This window comes from Nanorana parkeri, unplaced genomic scaffold (assembly GCF_000935625.1).
Source record: "Nanorana parkeri isolate BGI_ZX_2015 unplaced genomic scaffold, ASM93562v1 scaffold984, whole genome shotgun sequence".
Classification (NCBI taxonomy): Eukaryota; Metazoa; Chordata; class Amphibia; order Anura; family Dicroglossidae; genus Nanorana; species Nanorana parkeri.
In genome coordinates, this window is record NW_017307252.1 from 279622 (window position 1) to 300727 (window position 21106).

Genomic DNA, 21106 nt, shown 5'->3' on the forward strand with positions numbered 1-21106 from the left:
TTGCTAACATTTCTAGTTGGCTTCTCCTTTGTAATGTTAGGTGGGGCTGTGAGGGGTTTGTGTTAGCCCTCTCTGCACTGTGCTGGCTCATTTCATTTTGAACACTGCCTGTCCTAACAAAGGGTTAAAGTATTACAACACTGGCTTCTACATGGTATGTTAATGAAAGAAACACATTCCACACGGTCCTAGCCTCAGTCTTTCTATAAGGACAGGTCCTTGTGAAAGTGCTCGGAAAAACGTGGGTTCAGCCATCTTGCCTGCTGCAACAAAACATCTAAAAAGGTACGAAATATTTTTTTCTATTATTATTTTTCGGTATGCTATGCTCAAGTTCGACTGTAAAAATTGAAATACATTTTAAGTGATTTTTTTTTTTTTAATTAAGGTAAAGAGAAGTATAGTGCAGTAATCCAGACCAATCAGAATCCATCTTTCTCTGATCTGATACTGTAAATAGAAAGTTGATTGTTTGCTATTGCGTGTATAGGTTATAGTGTATAGTTTCTTACTTGTAGGGCCCCACCAGTTTCTCATCATACAAGTTCTCAAAGGTCCTTTCCCGTGTGAGAGACACAACAGTACGGATGTTTTCTACAGCATCAGTGGCAATCTAGGAAGAAGGGAAAGAAAATTATATACAGTATATACATTATGTATATATATATATATATATATAGATATAATGAAAAATGTTTTGACCATTTTGAAAAAAAAATGTTTTCCCTACGTTATGTTAAAAAACTTTTATTCTTACCCATATATTTTTGGTAAAATATAAAAGAGGGGGTCATGTCGGGTAAATAGACACCAAACATGTCACCAAGCCTTAAAATTACACACTTGCAAAATCGCAAAAAAAACTACCACACCGAAAATTTCCCATAGGCGATGCTTTAAACGCTTTCACTACTCATCAGTTTAGTGTTGTCAGTGATTAACGGCCGTAAAATTATTGCTCGCACTCCGATGTTCGCAGCCAAATGTAACGTGTGCGGCACAGTAGGCGCAATTGTCGTTTTCGCATGTAAGCGCACCCATCGCATGTTTGCGTGTGTATGTGGGGGGCGGGGGACTTAAAAAAAGAAATTGTGGGTTTTTTTTATGCTTCTTTAATTTTTGTATTACTCTTTTTTAATTTATTTTTTACACTTTACTTTATTGCTATCACATGAGGGGCTAAGAAGCCCGCTATGTGATAGCCAGTTTACATGACGGGTCCTCCTTATGGAGACATCAGGGGTCTCCAAGACCTCTAATGTCACCTAGGGACCCCAAGAGAAGCTGATGAAGCAGTGAAAAAAGGGGCAAACTGAGCAGGACCTGAGAACCAGAGATCTCTACACATGAGTGCAGAAGTGAGACTAGCAGGGTTATTCACTAAAGGGTGAAGAGTTTGGAGAAGGAAGAAAAATGGAACAATCTAGGCCAAAATAGACGATTTGTGAAAATTCTCCAATTCTGCTCACTTTCCAGGTCAGCTATGTTGTCCTAGATTGTTCACTTCTCCTGCCTTCTCCAAACCCTTCACCCATTTGTGAATAACCCTGTAAGGCGTGACACTATAAAAACATTAATTTTGTATCAATTAAAATATTTTTATATACAAATAGTAAACATATGAATCTGCCTTGATATTGTTTTCCCTGTAAAGGAGTCGATTAGGGTTCTGTTCCTTTGCACAGTTGTATGCAAAGATACTCATAGACTTTGGATGAAAGTGTTCCAGGTAAGTCAAATTGGACAACAATCTTATGTATATGAGGCTCATAAGAACCGGCCAGTTGAAAATAATGTGAGTGATAGGAGTAGATGTAGAGAGCTTTCTGAGTTACATAACTGGTTGGGCAGAATTGCCAATCCATTGGCAGGTAAAACAGTTCACATATCGATTATTATACAGTATAGTTACATTTTGTATTTATTTGTTTGCCTGGCCCTGGAATTCAAGAGATCCCTACTATCTTGTATAAATATATGACAGTTGTACTCTTTTCTCTATAAGTTGTATCCACAATCACCATAATCAGTGGCCTTTCAAAACCAGAGTCTACTCACTTTTCCAGCGACTTCCAGCTCCTCTTTGTCCTTCTTCGCATGACCGGCAAATGTTTTCATCTCGATGAGAGCAGAGACGGCGATAACTGGCACAATGGTCAAGATAAGAAGCGTTAACTGCCACCCATAAACAAAAGATATTACAGTGGCGGTGCCCAGATTTGCAATGTTCTGAGCTAGCAATGCCAGTCTGGCTCCGGTAGCCTGGAATAGATGGACAGATTGAGTTAGATCTTCTCCAGTCTGGGTTACATTGGAACTCCAGTAATACATTGCAAAGATTTTCAGCAAACTTTACAAATGATATTCATCTGCTACTGTTCTGTAGATACTGAGACAACTCATGCACCTGCTAAGATCTTAGGTTTGTGAATAAAGATATAGCTGACTTGCATTTGAGTTTCTTTATAGGATGAGTTGATTTTGCATTCACAATGTCTTATATGAGGAAGAATGAAAAATGAAAAAAAAAAACGGCTCTGCACACGATTGCCAGAATAACCCACCCCATGGACTTGAGAAGCGTCTGTAGCCAATCTTGTGGTTAAGGCACCGGTGCTGTTCTTTTTGTCATCAAACCATCCAATTTCCTACAAGGTAAAAAAACACATGTGGCCTGATGAAACGCGGTACAGCGAGGTGGAAACAACATATGCTCTTAGAATGTCAAAATATATTTGTGGACAAACACTGGTAATACAAGAATGCAACGAATGCAAATAAAGCAATCAGATACATGATATATATATATTTATGTATGTTTGTAGATTGTCATGACTTAGCCCTCGTTCACACCTGAACGTTTTGTAGCGTGTTCTACGCTCGGCGAACGCTCTACAAAACGCTCAAAAATATAAATCCCATTGTATTCAATGGTCTCGTTCCCACCTTGGCGTATTTCCGCCCGTCCCTAACGCGCCACAAAACGGCCCACGCCTGAAAAGGTACATGTACTACTTTGGGCCGTTTTGTTGCGCGTTTCCATTGGGATACAGCCAAGTTGCCTTCGGAAATGGGCGTTTGTCGCGCGACTTTTTTTACCGCGAATCGCGGTAAAAAAAACGTGCCACGGTCGCGCGACAGACGCGCATATGCAATACGCCTAGGTGTGAACGAGACCTAAACAATTCTAAAGATCCTTTGTTGTTCTTTTAAAGATATTATTATTATTACATAGTATTTATATAGCGCCAATAGTTTGCACAGCGCTTTACAATATAAGGAAGACATTACAGTCACAATACAATTTAAGACAAGATGGTAAGGAGGGCCCTGCCCCTGAGGGCTTACAATCTAAAATATGGGTAAAGTTCCTCTTTAAAAGGGGACCTTAGTGTACACACGTTTTCAATCTCCAAAACACAATTGCTGATTGTTCATAGAAAGAATTATTTTTAATTTTGGGGGGATTCAGAGTTCAGTGGCGTTGAATAGCAAGGTAAGTGACACTAGTCAGGTGATACATTGTCATTTTCCAAAGCGCAGACCTGTCAATGTTTTCAGTAAGCATAAAAGGAACTTTCCATTACCTGTCTTAACATTGCCTTGAAGGTCAACAGCCTGAGTCTCATAGTCAGAATCTCTCCTGCTTTCCCAAATGTAAATCCCTGCGATGGGGAGAAACAATGTACATAGTTTATATGTAACGGCTTTTATCTTTACACATAGCACAGTAACAGATGTAATATTCAGGAATACCTGGGACTGGGATAGATACAGTGCTCAGTATTCTTACAGAGGTGCACTGGTCAACATACTTATTTACATCACCTGCGACCAGTATTACCTTGTTATATCCAGGGACATGGCTACGAATCATAGGGCATCATAACAAAAAACTTAATGGGGCCCCTGCCTAATTCTCTCTATAGCAGCCGGCAGTGTCAACTGTGACAAAACGTGTCATTAATCTTAACATAAAGTATGCATAAATCAAAGTGAATATCCCCAGTGACAACATAGCCAGCACTAGGAACCCTTCCCAGTTCTATGCAAGATTAAAAAGGTCTTGACTTCCACGGTAGCTTGCAGTTAGATATGACAGGTCCTCTTGAAGTCTAAATGTGGATGTAAGCATGCTGCTGATGTCAGCTACTCGTTTCCATAACCGCTCTGCATTATACCGTGGCATCCCACTTTAGCAGATGCATGGTGCGTTTACCTGAAGGAAAAATGTGATAAAGGAAACGCCTCCAAGTGCCACGAACAGCAGGCAATACATGTTGCTTTGCGATCTGACCTGGTCCTCTGGTCCTGCGAATACCTGCAAAAAAAAATCACATTATTATTATTATTAATATACAGGATTTATACAGCGCCAACAGTTTGTGCAGCACTTTACAATATAGGGAAGACATTACAATCACAATACAATTCAGGACAAGATGGTAAGGAGGACCCTGCCCCTGAGGGCTTACAATCTAAAAGGGAGGGGCCACTGATACATGAGGCGGTAGCTGTGTGGGGATGAATTATTTGGGAACGTGATGGTTGAGCGGTTAGGTTGAGGTGGGATAGGCTTCCCTGAAGAGATCAGGCTTAAGGGATCGCCTAAAGGCAGTCAGAGTGGGAGACAGACGGACATGAGTAGTTCACTTTATAACAGCGGAGCTGCACTGCATGGAAAAAAAAGGAAATGTCATTTTGTGACATTTCAATAAAGAAAAAAAATAAAAGGAAGCCGCAAGACGCCCCACCGTCCATACACAAGGGACATTCTCAGCGAGAAAAACAGCCCGCTATAAAAACAAGGGGAGCATTCTACACTCAAAATACTCATTAAAGAGAGTATCACTTTCCCATAAAATCCAAAATGTTACTGTTGTCTCCAGAACAAGAAGTGAAGGAAAATTGTACAACGGGGACACCTGTGCAGGTGACAACTGTCTTACTTTGCAGAGATTTCCTGTCACTTTCTGTTATGTCTCCAGGACAGGAGTTCAGGGTGATTCTCCCAGTGGAACACTGAAATCAGTAAAAACCCAACAAGAGTTTAAATGAATGCCTACTCTATCCAAACTAAAAAGAAAACGTTTTTTGCTTTAGATATAATTCAAAGCTGAAATCATTTTTTAAAAACTTCCATTTTTATATATTTCTCAATAGTCACAAGGTATATAAGTCCATTTGTGCTCACCAAATGCCTTTTTAAACCCCATCATCTTATAAAAGTTGCAGTGAGATCACTGGGTTACATATAGTATGTGCAGAGAGCAGAGCTGTGGGAGGGACCCAGCAGGCTCTACCCACTGCAGGATGACTGCAGAAAACTAAAGGAGGGGGCGGAGACAAGACCAGTCACCCTGCACAAGGAGAGAGAGCAGCAGTAACCGGTCTTTATTACAGGAGGGGGCGGAGACAAGACCAGTCACCCTGCACAAGGAGAGAGAGCAGCAGTGACCGGCCTTTATTACAGGAAGCTCCAAGTGTCACACTGGATTGCTGCACAAATCTGGAAGAAATACACAAAGCTCACCAAAATTTAAGAAATAATACACATGGCTCTTGTATTTAGACAATATTAGCTTTTCCCGGCATTCACTTGTCATACATCACATGTATAGAAAAAGAACATTTAGCGCTCTTTCACACCAGCACATTGCAGTAACATGCACTACCACAACGCAGCATGTACAAGTTGGTGCACTGCAGCGCTAATTAATTTTGTAAGGCCCCCTAATGCATCACTAGAATGCACATGTGCATTGCAGTGTACAGCAAAAAAATTCAGTGTGTCCTAAATTTTTGTTCATGGATGTGGTATACTGCCTATTAAATTTGAATGGGCACGCAAACACATTACCACTAAACTCTGCACAAAAGTGCATGTGGCGGCACAGTGCTAACTGGTATGAATGGGCCCTAAAGGTGCAATCATGCCATAGTATTCTGTGGAAATGCATGCGCCATATCGTGCTTTTGTCAAACATTGAGGCACGCTGAGTTAAGGCAGCCCATTCATATAGAATTGCCCTCAACAAAGGAAAAGTCGCTCCTACAGTATCTTTTCACCCAAAGCAATGTGGTGCACTGTGGTGGTGCGTCACGTACGTACGTTGGGTTGTTACAATGACTATAGTTCTCCTTTAATACTAAAAATAACTAGCACCCAATCACACCAAAATAAAACTGCTCTAAATACTTTATAATGAGATTTCTATTTACTTATTAAATAATAAAATCTTTAAAATTATATTAAAAAGTACATTTGAAATAAACATGACATCAAAATCCAAACTTCCCATGAATCTGCAAGGGACATCAGCATTACCAAATCCCATTATGAAATAAAAGTACCTCTTTGCATAAAAAGGGCTCCCAAGCTCCATCATGTGACCTAACGCCTAGGCCAGGGGTCAGCAACCTGCGGCTCCGGAGCTGCATGTGGCTCTTTCATCTCTCTGCTGTGGCTCCCTGTCCAGGGTGTTCAGTCCTGAAACAGCTGTTCGGTCCTGAAATGTCACTTCTATCCGACTTTGTGAGTGGGGTGGAATAGGAGAGCAAGAGAGAAAGAAAGACAGAGAGGGAGAAAGAGAGAGAGAGGGAAAGAAAGAAAGAAGGAGAGAAAAAGAGAAAGAAAGAGTGAGAGAGCGAGGAGAGAGAGAAAGAGGGAGAGAGGAGAAAGAAAGAGAGAGGGGCAGAGAAAAAGAAAAGAAATCTATTGGCAATCACTCATTCCGCCACCTTGGGCGGGATTACATTGAAATGTGTGACCACGTCACCGGTCACACATTGTAACGTAGTCACAAACTTTGATAGAACACCGCAATCATGGGGGGGTACGGCCAGTACCCATGTGAAGGGTCCGGGCAGCCTGGGGGGGCCTCTTACATGAGTATCAGCTGTACCAGGCGGATGTGAGAGGGGAGGGCATGGAGGAGGCCAGGCCCCAGCAGCAGCAGGTAAGAGGAGTTGGGAGGAGGTACAGGAAAATGGACCCGGGCGACCAGCCCACCTGAGGCCCTGCACAACCCACCATAGAGAGTCTCAGATGGGCTGTGCAGGATATATGGTGTGCTCTGCAGGGTCACTCTCAGGTGCATTACTAAGCCCAGAGTCCAGTGCGTTACTAAGCCCACATATACCTATATACATGCTATAAATAGCATAAAGGTAAACAACGATATATGCCGTGTTATCTTCATTTTAGATGTCAAAAGGGTTTTGTGGCTCCCGGTTTTTTCTTTTCTGTGGGAAATGGGTCCAAATGGCTCTTTGAGTGTTTAAGGTTGCTGACCCATGGTCTAGGCAAACATAAAGTAGTCTCTAGCTATCAGAAACATTGTGGGTAATTTGTATTTTTAGATACTGCAGTCAGCCAGCCCGTCTAGTAGGCTTGCAGTGGTATTAGAGGATGATTATGGGGGGAAAATTAAAACATTTTCTTTTATGAAGAATTGTGCATTTTGTTTCTTCAAAAAGTGGACTTTCCCTTTAATGGTTATGCCCATTATGCCCTAGAACAGGGATAGGCAAACTCTGGCCCTCCAGCCGTGGTGCATCTACAAATCCTAATAGCCATTGCAGGACACTGACAGCCACAGGCATGAGTCCCAGAGGCCAACTTTTATTACATTTAAGCGATGGGGTCACTTTAAGCCTTGTAAATATGGCGGCAGAAGCCACATGAAGCAGGCCCTGTGTTTAGCTATTGTTGGTGATCATGAATATCTACTTTGAGATCCGGCACTCTAGGATACACAAGTGATAAATGTGATAACCTGATACATCCGTCACAACAGCTTAAAATTGGCTTCACTTTGTCATCTTTCCATTGCTAGACCTCAGTGGTGTTAATTGTCTTTGCCGCCATTAATGCCACATGATGCTCACCTCCTCTTTATCATCATCTGCATCAATCTTCTTTTCTTCCTTCACAGACGTTCTCCTGAGGCTGCTGTGCCGACTTGACTTCCTCCGCGTTATTTTTGTTTCGGTCGGTTTGTGGGAATCATTGATGTCTTCATAGTGGTTCTGACCTTCTTCATAGTGGTTCTCACCTTCTTTCCCTGCTTCTAATGTCTGAGAATGACACCAATGACATCAGTGTGCAACTTGGAAAATGAGATGAGCTAAGGTGTGATCAAGAGGTTGGGGGGTTACTAAAGAGAAGGAAAAAGAGAGAGAGAGAGAGAGAGAGAGAGAGAGAGAGAAAGATAGAGAAAGAGAAAGAAATAGAGAAAGCAAGAGAGGGAGAGAGGAAAGAGAGGGAGAGAGGAGAGGGGAAGAAAGGGAGAGAGAAAGAGAGGGAGAGAGAGAGAAGTAGAAAGAGAGAGAAAGAAAGGGAGAGGGAGAAAGAAAAGAAAGAACAAAAGAAAGAAAGATGGCAAGAAAGAAAAAGGAGAGCAAGAGAGAAAGAAAGACAGAGAGGGAGAAAGAGAGAGAGAGGGAAAGAAAGAAAGAAGGAGAGAAAAAGAGAAAGAAAGAGTGAGAGAGCGAGGAGAGAGAGAAAGAGGGAGAGAGGAGAAAGAAAGAGAGAGGGGCAGAGAAAAAGAAAAGAAAGAGAGAAAGAACGAAAGAAGGCAAGAAAGAAAAAAGAGAGAGAGAGAGAGAAAGAAAGAGAGCAAGAAAGAAAAAGAGAGAGAGAGGGGCAAAGAGAAAGAAAGAAATAGAGAAAGCAAGAGAGGGAGAGAGGAAAAAGAAAGAAAGAGAGGGAGAGAGGAGAGGGGAAGAAAGAGAAAGGGAGAGAGGAGAGAGAAAGAGAGGGAGAGAGATAGAAAGAGAGAGGGAGAGAGAAAGAGAGAGAAGGAGAAAGAGAGAGAAAGAAAGGGAGAGAGAAAGAAAGGGAGAGGGAGAAAGAAAAAGAAAGGAAAGATAGAACAAAAGAAAGAAAGAAAGATGGCAAGAAAGAAAAAGGAGAGCGAGAGAGAAAGAAAGAGAGAGAGAGAGGGAGAAAGAGAGAGAAAGGGAAAGAAAGAATGAGAGAAAAAGAGAAAGAAAGAGGGAGAGAGAAAGAAGGAAAGAAAGAAAGAGAGGGAGAGAGAGAGAGAAAGAGAGAATGAGAGAGAGGAGAGAGAGAAAGAGGGAGAGAGGAGAAAGAAAGAGAGAAGGGGAGAGAAAAAGAAAAGAAAGAGAGAAAGAGCGAAAGAAGGCAAGAAAGAAAAAAAGAGAGAGAAAGAAAGAAAGAGAGAGAAAGAAAAAGAGAGAGAGGGGCAAAGAGAAGGAGAAAGAAAGAAAGAGGGAGGGAGAGAGAGAGAGATTGGGAAGTATGAGGGTGAAAAGACCCAATAAATGACATGACTTTAAAATCGCCTTCATGTTGTATAACTATTTGCAATGAAATCGGCTATTCCGTTGCAGGTCCATACTTATCTTTTATATACAGTATAACCATAAGGCAAGTACGACAGTTTGCCGAAATAAAGGGTACAACATTATACATAAAGCAAATCCTTTAAAGGTCAGCAACAATAGCGGGTTACAAAGAGCATCTTTCCGATAGAGTAAGATGAGAGCTAGATACAAAGCATCATCCCATCACTGCATACAACAAAGTGTAATCTGAAGTGCTACCTAACCAACAATCCGAGATGGTATGACACTTAAAATGCAGCACTAAGCATAGCTGTCACAGCAATAAATGGGGATTTTGAAGGTCCATTATCATCTTAAAGCCAACTCCGGACACAAGAAAAATATACCCTGGCAGTGGGTTACATCCTTGGAAATAAAGTCCACTTACTTGCATGGTGACCAGGTTGTAGTAGACTCCATTAGGTATCTTCATCAGTTCACTATGAGATCCTTGTTCGGTAATGACCCCTTCATTGAATCCAGCGATAACGTCAGCGTTTCGTACTGTGGACAAGCGATGGGCTATGACGATGGTTGTCCGGCCTTCTCTAGCCTGGGATACAGGACAAGTATTTTGGTTTAGTACCAGGATAATTTTTTTCTTCAGATGAATGTTTATTATTTTAGCTGGGGATGCTTTTTATTTGAGATATTGATTCAGTTTCTGTGTTCGCAATCATTCCCAATCATCTCATGACAAACAATGTAAAAGACAGCCCACGATGACTTTTAAAGCCCAGTAGTTAAGTTTAAATGAGATAAATACATTACGGGTACAGCAAAACAGAAGTTGTGCAAAGTTTCCCAGCATTGCTGTGTGGTAACACACCTTGCCAATGGTAGTGTGCTGCAGCAAGGTGCGTTGTAGTGCCCTGCATTACATAAATACTACGTGCACTTATTTTAGGGTGTTTTAGTGTGTCAGGCATCCCATTCATACAATTTCCTGCATTAACACAAAGCCCCTTATTGTGCGACCTAATGTACGGTAACACACATGCTCTCACACAGCCTAACAGTGTGAACGGGGCCTTAAAGCTAATTTCTCCAATCAGCCTGCCTGAAGAATCTTCACATTTGACACTTCAACAAGTGCCCATCGCCTGCGTCCTCCTCTGCGAAATGTTGTTCCTTCTGCTGACCTTCTACGTCACTACGGTATCTTCTAGTGACATCAGAGCCAGTGGAAAAAAAACAAAGTGCGCAGCGGGGGACCATCCATTAAGTGTGTCAGGTATTAAGAAGCCGTTGCTGTGCAAGAGAGCAAAGATTGGTGGATCCTGAGTATTTTTCATTTTGGAGGTCCCTGCTTTGTGATCTTTTTTCCATTACTACGGTAGTAAACTGCCAAACCAAAATGGGAATTTTGGACCCCCAGGAGGTGTTTGCCATAATGTGTTAGTATGCACAGCACATTATGGAAGATACCTTGCAGGCAATCCCCTCCAGCGTCCGATGTCAGCCCTCTCCTCCGTTGCCGGTGCTTCCATCTTCTCCTGGTCTTCTTTTGGGTTCAGCATCTTGATTGGCTGGGCCGGGCTAAAGTAACAGCTGCGCATGCACATGGCAGTAACTTCATCTTGGCACAGGACTTGGCTGAGATTGTACACTGAGTCGGGCTTGCACATGGCAGTAACTTCATCTTGGCACAGGACTTGGCTGAGATTGTACACTGAGCCGGGCTTGCACATGGCAGTAACTTCATCTTGGCACAGGACTTGGCTGAGATTGTACACTGAGCCGGGCTTGCACATGGCAGTAACTTCATCTTGGCACAGGACTTGGCTGAGATTGTACACTGAGCCGGGCTTGCACATGGCAGTAACTTCATCTTGGCACAGGACTTGGCTGAGATTGTACACTGAGCCGGACTTGCACAAGGAAGTTACTTTGTCTGGGCACAGGACTTTGCCAAGATTGTGAACTAAGCCCTGCATGCACACAGGAGTTACTTCATGCTTGCACAGAACTTGGCTGAGACTGTACACTGAGCTACATATGTGCAGCTCAGTGCATGTGCTCAGCCACATGCGCCGCTCAGCACGCACAAACACTGGCAGGCAGGCAGGCAGGGAGAAGCAATTATGATAGAACAGACATCAAAAGTTTCTTCTGTCATAAAAACCCGACCTTTCAGTGTTTTTTTTTTAATCGCATGTTTTACCCAGCGAGTCACATTAATAAATACAGATCTAGAGGGACATGGGTTGGAAACAAGTTGGAAACAAGGGGGGTGATTTACTAACCTAAACACACACACACACCAGGTGTGTGTGATTTTCACACAGCAAAACGTATTTATCAACCAAAAAGTCTCTAAAAGCATATTTCCACTAATGCCATATATGGAAAAATCATGCACATGATGCATATATAATGCTGCTTCACAGTTTAGACAAAAATGGTTAGCTCATGCATTTACATTCCTGCATTCATCAACGCAAGCAACATAACATAGAGCTAATTTACACCTCATTACCTTGCAATTCATTGCAGGGCTTTGCACAACACACCTGCTGGGTGTGTACACACTACAAAGGTGTTTCGATTCCTCCCATAGATCATGCTGGGAGGGAACACACTACAGAGGTGTATACACGTTCGTGGTGTGTTTAAAAGGTTAGTAAATCAACCCCAAGATGTCAGAATGAGTAAGTGGTGTATAAGGTGACAGTGACAGATTGTGGAGGAGTAAGCAGTGCTGGATCAGTGAACAAAAACATCATAGGTCAAGTAACATTCTTAAATAAAATGGTGGGTTGTAAGGGTGCAATTGAAGCTTTCGAGCGTTGGAGGGTGAGGGCATTGGGCATAGAAGAGCATGTGAGAAGTCCAGAAGGAAACGTCTGATTAAACCCCCACCAGGATAAAACTAAATACCTTATCCAGAGCCGCCTGCACCATGGCTTCACTCTCTGTGTCCAGAGCAGAAGTGGCTTCATCCAGAAGGAGGATTTTGGGGTTGCGGACCAGCGCCCGTGCGATGGCGATTCTCTGCTTCTGACCTCCGCTCAGCTGTGTTCCTCTCTCCCCTACCAGAGTTTCAAATCTCTGGAAATTCACACATTCACACATGTCAGTATTAAGGCTTCCACTGACAAAGTGTTTACGTTGTAACTTTATGTAAATGTAAAAATTACACATTTGGGGGCATATCTATAAAGCAAGAAATCTGTTATGTACCAAACATTCACTGCTGGGGTACCTGTACTCTCACCTCTTGTAGGCATAGTTACACTGTTAGACTGACAACACTGGGCAAAGCAGAGCCCTGAGTGCTGCCCCTCCTTCCTCCTGGACCCCACTCCTACAGGCCTTAAGTAGTACAGAGATTCCCCCCAACCTGATATTGGACAATAAAGGAGCAGCAGCATTCTACAGGGATTCATCCCTGTGTGCACACTTCCTGTAAGCATAATTACAATGTTAGACTGACAGCACAGTGCAAAGTAGAGTGCTGATTGGCTCTGAGTGCTGCAGTGCTTTGGATCACGCAAGATGAAATCAAGACCGAAACGACTACGACTGCTAGTTATATGTACAATGCACACTAGCATACTGAAAGCAATATCAGACAGTTCATTGAAGAGGCTTTTCTGGGGAAAAAACAATGCAAAATATGAATATTGTGAAATATTCTTTTTCCAATAACAGAAAATAGAAGTTACATCTGGCAGCTTCATGATGAAGTTGTATGCGTTGGCCTCTTTGGTGGCTCTTTCGATCTCCTCCATTGTGACATTTTCACGGCCGTAGCGGATATTCTCGGCAATGTTGGTATCGAACAGGATTGGCTCCTGGCTGACCACACCAATAATCTCCCTCAAGTATCTCAGGTTTAAGTTCCGAATGTCTTGTCCGTCTATGGTGATCTACGGCGATAAAGCACAAGTCCAGAAGGTCATGTAAAAAAAAAAAAGGTGATGTGGGCTTTGGGTAATAGAAATAGGAGAACAAGAAGAATTTGATGGAATTGTATTTATTGAATTATTGGGTAGCAAGTACCTTATTCAGCAGGTACCAGCTCCCACTTTCTGGCATCCCTGCAACTAGTTTCGAATTATTCTGCAAGTGGTGTGAGCTGGCCCTCTGCTTGCATGTTCCTATTGGCCAGGTAAGGCCACCCTTCACAGGATGGGCCAATGGGAATATGTTGTATATAGGCCACTATGGATAAATAGGCATGTTACAGTGACCTGAGATTCAGGCACCCCAGGTAGGTGTCATCCAAAGGCCTGCACAGGAATCGGTGGATGCCTGCACTGTATGGCTGTTGTTTTGTGGTTATGAACCGTTTATTTTAAATCACAGTATTACAGCTTGTAGATGCTGTACAAAGGTGTTGCAGTTGGGCGCTGCCATCACAGTCCCTGGTCAACATAAACATTGTTTAGATTACATTAGGTGTATCTGCACTGTCACCGCAGATACGTGTTGAGAGCAAGGAGACATCTGATTCCATAACTGATTGATTCCATGTCCAATGTCAGGAGTCATAAAGAATGATTTCTGTGCTGCACTTCACTCGTGTAATCATTACAGATCACAAACTGCAAGAAGCAGGCAACCCCAATAGACTGTCTTTAAGGCTGAGCTTGTCATAGATTTTCTGATATATAAAGGATCAGTTGGGGAAACATTGACAAAACTAAGCCATCCTTCCATTACCTCTTTTCCCTTCATCACACTCCATCTACAATCAAGCCCCTCTGTTCCTGCCTCTGCCCTAACCCTTCCTAGTCTGAACATTCACTTTCCATTTAAATAGTGACAGGGGGCTTATAGATCCTCAGAAATAACCACTTGTGCAATTGCCTCTATTACACATTTTGGTTCACTGCATGTGATTTTTAGTAACACTAAGACTGAGAGTGACTTACAATCATTTGTACATATTGTATGCATCTGAAGAAAAGTAAATTGTGTCCTTACCACGCCTTCCTCTGGATCATAAAACCTCTGTATAAGCTGGACTGTCGTGCTCTTTCCGCAACCACTACTGCCAACAAGGGCCACTGTTTTACCATTTGGGACTGTGAGGTTCAACCCTTTAAGGACCTTTAACAACAAAAATGACAAATTAAATTAGTCTGTATTTAAAGTGGAATGCTGGACATTTTTTAGGGGTCACATTTCCTGCAGATCACACAAACTTCAATCGGTTGCAGAAATATTACAATCTGATAGGAGCTATTGGAGGGATTTTTTTTCATTGGGCAGCTGAGCATTTAAAGCAGGGGTGGGCAACTCCGGCCCTCCAGCTGTGCTTTTTTTTAAATACATTCTTTATTTAGGATAGACACATACAGTCACATTAATAGTGTAAGCCAGTTATTGGTAGAACTCGTAGAATGACAAGTAAATTGAAATCTGTTAAACAACATCTTGAACTGTATGATATGAGATGAGAACATAAACTGGCAGCCAATATGAGAATATTATATACTAGTATGTCGTCCTCTGGTTTTTTAATCATAAAAAACATTTGGCTTCAAAAAGAAATAAAGAGGTATTGAGCAAATAGAGAACAGAGAGTATGAACAGTAACGTAGATATAAAAGAGAGATTGGGAGGTGCATGGGGAACATATAAGAAAGAGCAAGAGAAGCGATGGGAGGAGGAGGGGGAGGATGCATTACTAGTTATTTTCTGGGCCTCTTTAGCAGACATTAAAGGAAATGTCTTTTTTTTGTTTGTTTTTTTGCCATAGCAGTTTAAAGTGCAACTTGTATGGTTTGAGCAAACTCCATGTCACATTGTGCCTTAATTCTGTGGCCTTGGGGGAATCAGGTGGTAGTTACTACAAAACACAAGCTTTGGGTGCCATATTAGAACCCAAGATACCAGGACGTCATATGAGGATGAGGATAAGATTGTGTAATTCATGACATGAAATGTTAAAAGGATGGACATTGAAAACACCAAAGAGTTAGGACTAAGGAAAGAATAGATAGTTATATCAACGATAAAGTGGAAGAAAAGAGGGACAAAAAAACAACATAAACACATAAACATAAAGTGGACCTCCTCCAGCAGCAGGAAAGGTCAATCAAACACAGCTGTGCTTTAACTTCAAATCACAACATGCCTCTGTATCTGGGAGTCAAGCCTGTAACTGTAAGTCTTGCAATGCCTCATGAGACTTGTAGTTCCACAACAGCTGGAGGGCTGGAGTTTGCCCACCTCTGATTTAAAGTGCATTTAAGGGCAAATTTAAAAAACAAACCAAAAACATATTGAGTACATCCATCCATAAAATGTAGGTTTTCCCATGCTTTGAACACTGCCGTACTGTATAGTAAATAGAAAATGAAGAAAACAAAAATCCGGAGGCTCTGTGCAGACCGGAGCGATCCGGGATCGTGTGTCCCTAGATCGCGCGGCCCTGCACAATGCAGACAGTGATTGCCGCGCGGCCCGGGGTGACATCCGCACGGCAATCGCAGGAAAAAAGGTACATGTGCCTATTTTTTGCGATACACGACTCGCGGCTGTTTAAGAAAATAATGGCACCGACAGCGCGACCATCTGTGCTGGGCAACTCCACGACCTTGCGGCAATCTGCGCGGAATCATGCATGATTGCTGCACAGTCAGGAGTCACCTAGGTGTGTACCGTCCCTGTAGAAGAAAACAAATGCAGTCACAACATCTAAGAACTGTAAGCTGCAATATTTTACATTGTTTGTTCTTGGGTTTACTGTAGATACATGTATAGATATAACCCTGAAAAAGAGTTTACCATCCAATTTTTGTCTTTGTGACTGTTGTGATTATACCTTCTCATGTATTTATAAAAGGTACCTAGAAGTTTGGATGAAATAATGTTATCTTTACAGTGTTTGCACAGTGTAACAAACAGTGACTGTTGTGACCTTTGGAACGTAGGTAGTTACACAATAAACAATATTCTATGACTTGAACACTAGTCCCAAAGATGAGGAAACAGATAATGCACGCATACTACTGATCACTAATGGTGTTCAAAATGACTATAAATAGAAAAAACAAACTTTACAACTAAGAGATCACGAACAGTCGTGTGAATAATCAAAAATACCATGAAGTAAAAACACAGAATTCTTTGTCTGGAAGATGGGCATGATTTAACGGGCCACTATTGATCACAATATTGTATTCTTATTACTGTATGCGGCTAATACATGTGATGAAAGTATTTAGTATAGGAATTCTTTCTTTTTTTTATTTCACATGACTTTATATATTTTTTCTCTACATTTTCAGGCGGGCCAAGCTGTCCACCAAAGGTGACCTTGGGATTGGGTTGGGCATAATTTAAAGGAACATTATTGTTTAAAGTAGAACTATTGGTTAGGGCGTTTCCCCATAGTTCTCCTTAGGGTAACGGGAGGACACAAACTAGCGTCCTCCCGTCACCCTAAGCTCAGTATACTGCGAGCTACAGCCTGCGGTATACTGAGACGCCACAGCTGAAACGGATCCCGACAATTATGTCTGGATCCGCCCAGCTGCGTGAGTGACAGCTGGCTCTGCCTATCTGCCTATCTAGAGGACACGGAGTCGCCCAGCACAGATGGTCCTGCTATGGGTGCCATTATTTTCTAATGGCACCCCAGTCGCTCCGGGCGGATTCCGCCCGTGCATCCGAACGCGATGAAACAGACGTGCGTCGTGTATTGCAAAACAAAGGTACATGTACCTTTTTCTGCCGCGCAACCCCATTGATTTCAATGGGGTAACATCCGCGCGCCAATCACTGTCTGCATTGTGCACTGGGCTTCGAATTTAGCTCTTGCCCTATCCGTTCTGTGGACTAAACTGATACAAAGCCTATCAATTCAACATTGACTTATTTATTTATTATTGGTATTTATATAACACTGACAAATTACACAGTGTTTTACAAACTGGAAATCAGTCTCTGCCCTCAAGTAGCTTACAATCTAAGTTCCCTATTCACACGCTAGCAGGGCCAATTAACCTTCCAATATGTCTTTTGGGGTGCAGGAGAAAACCCACACAAGGACAGGGAGAACATTGCACCTTGCAGAAAAATTCCTGACTGGGATATGAACCAGGGATCCCAGTACCAGAAGGCTGAAGAGCTAACCACTGTGCTGCCAACATGACTGTTCTTTAGCTATGGCAGAGCTCATTCACCCACCTGGATATCCGGCCTTGATGGATAGGTAAACTTTACACCTGAGAATTGGATGTCTCCTTTAATGCTGTCTGGTTTAAATCCTGCTGGAGAGAAGCTGTCTATTTTGGGTTTCTGCAAAAAAAAAGAAAAATTAATTCAGCTGTCATAGCAAAAAGGCAAAATCAAAGTGAGACTTTTTTTTTGTTTTTTTTTTTAATAGAAAGTGTCTTTATAGCAGTTAGTTACATAGTTGTTAAGGTTAAATAAAGACACAGGTCTATCCAGTTCAACCTGTATGTGTGTATGAGTTGCTAAAAATTCCAACACCCCTGTATATTGTCTTCACTGAGGAAGACGTCTAGAAGTTTCTTGCATGAGTCTCATCAGTTTCTTGTATACTCTCAGCAGTTACCACTATCTCGGGATGGGAGCTCCTCAATGTTACCGCACTAACAATAAAGAATCCTCTACGCAGCTTGAGATGAAATCTCTTTTCCTCCAATCTCAGTCGGTGGCCTTACAGTACATATTTTATTACTGATTCTACCATCACCATTCAACAATCTGTACATTACAATCATATCTCTGCTTCATCACCTCTATCCAGAGTGAACAAGTTTCATTTCTGCAATCTTTCCTCCTATCTTAGTTCCTCCAGTCCCCTTATTATTTTCATTGCCCTTCTCTGGACTCTCTCTTCAAGGACATCCTTCCTGTGGATCTGTGACCCAGACTGAACCGCATTCTCCAGATGAGGCCGGACCAGTGTTTGTATAGTGGAAGAATTATGGATTTGTCTCTGGAGTCAATACACTTTATTAAGGATGATAGTAATCTGCCAGCCTTGTCTGTTGCGGCCTGGCATTACATGCTATTACTAAGGGCTAGTTCAAACCAGCTCCAGTGTGTTCCGGCCCATTTACAACACGCTCACTGCGTTCTGGGGCTGGAGGGGGCGTGGCAGTGCATTGAAGTCAATGGCACCACAGCCACGCCCCCCGGCCGCAGTGCGATCGCCTGCACCGCAACACGTGGCACATCAATTCCAGCGTTGGGGTTTTTTTGATGGGCAATGCAACTTGCATTTGACATCAGTTTGAGGCAGTTTTTTTAAATCACTGACAGTTGATTGGCAGGTGCAGTTGACCTCCTAAGCTGCATCAACCAGCTTCAAGCTGCTTTTGTATTCCCATAGAGTTGTATGGGGGAGGGGGGGGCAGGGAGCAGTTCTGATGTGAAGAGAAGTCCTTCGGCACAGGCCCTGAAATAAATACTTACATTATCGATAATATTGAAAACTGCGTATGCCGCTCCCCTAGCGCTGGAAAAGGCTTCAATATTGGGGGAAGCCTGACCGATACTGAAAGCTCCAATGATGACCGCAAAGAATACCTAAGAAAGATGAAAATAACAACATAGCTTAAACTGTGTGTGAACTCTAATAATGAACTTTCCTTATTTGCTTCCATTGAGAGAGTTTTGTTATATCTGCTTAATAAGTGCAAAAATACCCCTGTTGATCCTGCCAGAAATCCTGTGAGCTGATAAATTCCTGTGCTGTCTGCCTGATCAGCATTGTTCCTTGCCTTCTCTGTGGACTGCAGAACAACTTTCCTCTATGTTATAGAGATGACAAGGTGGTGTTCTGTAGTCCAAACACACTTCCTGTTTTAGGGTGAGGGCGCTGTTCCCCCAAAGATACAGTTAGTGAGCATTGTCACTCTACGACAGGAAGTGTGTTACTGGCCGTATCACCAGGTGAAAATAAAGCATATATAGCCTAAAAAAGAAAACTAAGGCAGCCGCCACATCAAGGAGTGGTAAGCTGCAATATATTACATTTTGGCTCTTAAGGTTAAATACACTTTAACAAAATGCTGGTGGCACATGGAACAGAATGCATTCTATAGAAACATCACATGTCCTGCTGATAAACATGAGTCAAAAAAGCCTAATAGATGCTGAACAGTGCCCTGTTCAACAGATCAGTATATAAACAGCTCAGGTTATAAACAGCTCAGTGAATGTACAGCTCATTATATGTACAGCTCAGTGTATAAACAGCTCAGGTTATAAACAGCTCAGTGAATGTACAGCTCATTGTATGTATAGCTCAGTGTATGTACAGCTCAGTGTATAAACAGCTCATTGTATGTACAGCTCAGTGTATAAACAGCTCATTGTATGTACAGCTCAGGGTATGTACAGCTCAGTGTATGTACAGCTCAGGGTATGTACAGCTCAGTGTATGTACAGCTCAGGGTATGTACAGCTCAGTGTATGTACAGCTCAGGGTATGTACAGCTCAGTGTATGTACAGCTCAGGGTATGTACAGCTCAGTGTATGTACAGCTCAGGGTATGTACAGCTCAGTGTATGTACAGCTCAGGGTATGTACAGCTCAGTGTATGTACAGCTCAGGGTATGTACAGCTCAGTGTATGTACAGCTCAGGGTATGTACAGCTCAGTGTATGTACAGCTCAGGGTATGTACAGCTCAGTGTATGTACAGCTCAGGGTATGTACAGCTCAGTGTATGTACAGCTCAGGGTATGTACAGCTCAGTGTATGTACAGCTCAGGGTATGTACAGCTCAGTGTATGTACAGCTCAGGGTATGTACAGCTCAGTGTATGTACAGCTCAGGGTATGTACAGCTCAGTGTATGTACAGCTCAGGGTATGTACAGCTCAGTGTATGTACAGCTCAGGGTATGTACAGCTCAGTGTATGTACAGCTCAGGGTATGTACAGCTCAGTGTATGTACAGCTCAGGGTATGTACAGCTCAGTGTATGTACAGCTCAGGGTATGTACAGCTCAGTGTATGTACAGCTCAGGGTATGTACAGCTCAGTGTATGTACAGCTCAGGGTATGTACAGCTCAGTGTATGTACAGCTCAGGGTATGTACAGCTCAGTGTATGTACAGCTCAGGGTATGTACAGCTCAGTGTATGTACAGCTCAGGGTATGTACAGCTCAGTGTATGTACAGCTCAGGGTATGTACAGCTCAGTGTATGTACAGCTCAGGGTATGTACAGCTCAGTGTATGTACAGCTCAGGGTATGTACAGCTCAGTGTATGTACAGCTCAGGGTATGTACAGCTCAGTGTATGTACAGCTCAGGGTATGTACAGCTCAGTGTATGTACAGCTCAGGGTATGTACAGCTCAGTGTATGTACAGCTCAGGGTATGTACAGCTCAGTGTATGTACAGCTCAGGGTATGTACAGCTCAGTGTATGTACAGCTCAGGGTATGTACAGCTCAGTGTATGTACAGCTCAGGGTATGTACAGCTCAGTGTATGTACAGCTCAGGGTATGTACAGCTCAGTGTATGTACAGCTCAGGGTATGTACAGCTCAGTGTATGTACAGCTCAGGGTATGTACAGCTCAGTGTATGTACAGCTCAGGGTATGTACAGCTCAGTGTATGTACAGCTCAGGGTATGTACAGCTCAGTGTATGTACAGCTCAGGGTATGTACAGCTCAGTGTATGTACAGCTCAGGGTATGTACAGCTCAGTGTATGTACAGCTCAGGGTATGTACAGCTCAGTGTATGTACAGCTCAGGGTATGTACAGCTCAGTGTATGTACAGCTCAGGGTATGTACAGCTCAGTGTATGTACA

At 42.6% G+C, this 21106-nt stretch overlaps 1 protein-coding gene across 1 annotated transcript in view; it reads right to left on the reverse strand.

Annotated features, from left to right (window-relative positions):
* The window catches only part of LOC108795589 (multidrug resistance protein 1-like), a 57233-nt gene that overhangs the window by 12356 nt on the left and 23771 nt on the right, over nucleotides 1-21106 (reverse strand). The window contains 12 exon segments of the mRNA XM_018566865.1: nucleotides 513-613; nucleotides 2059-2262; nucleotides 2565-2648; nucleotides 3588-3665; nucleotides 4220-4321; nucleotides 7891-8079; nucleotides 9740-9904; nucleotides 12232-12402; nucleotides 13020-13223; nucleotides 14284-14409; nucleotides 17497-17607; nucleotides 18754-18867. Coding sequence (XP_018422367.1) covers nucleotides 513-613; nucleotides 2059-2262; nucleotides 2565-2648; nucleotides 3588-3665; nucleotides 4220-4321; nucleotides 7891-8079; nucleotides 9740-9904; nucleotides 12232-12402; nucleotides 13020-13223; nucleotides 14284-14409; nucleotides 17497-17607; nucleotides 18754-18867 — 1649 coding nt within the window.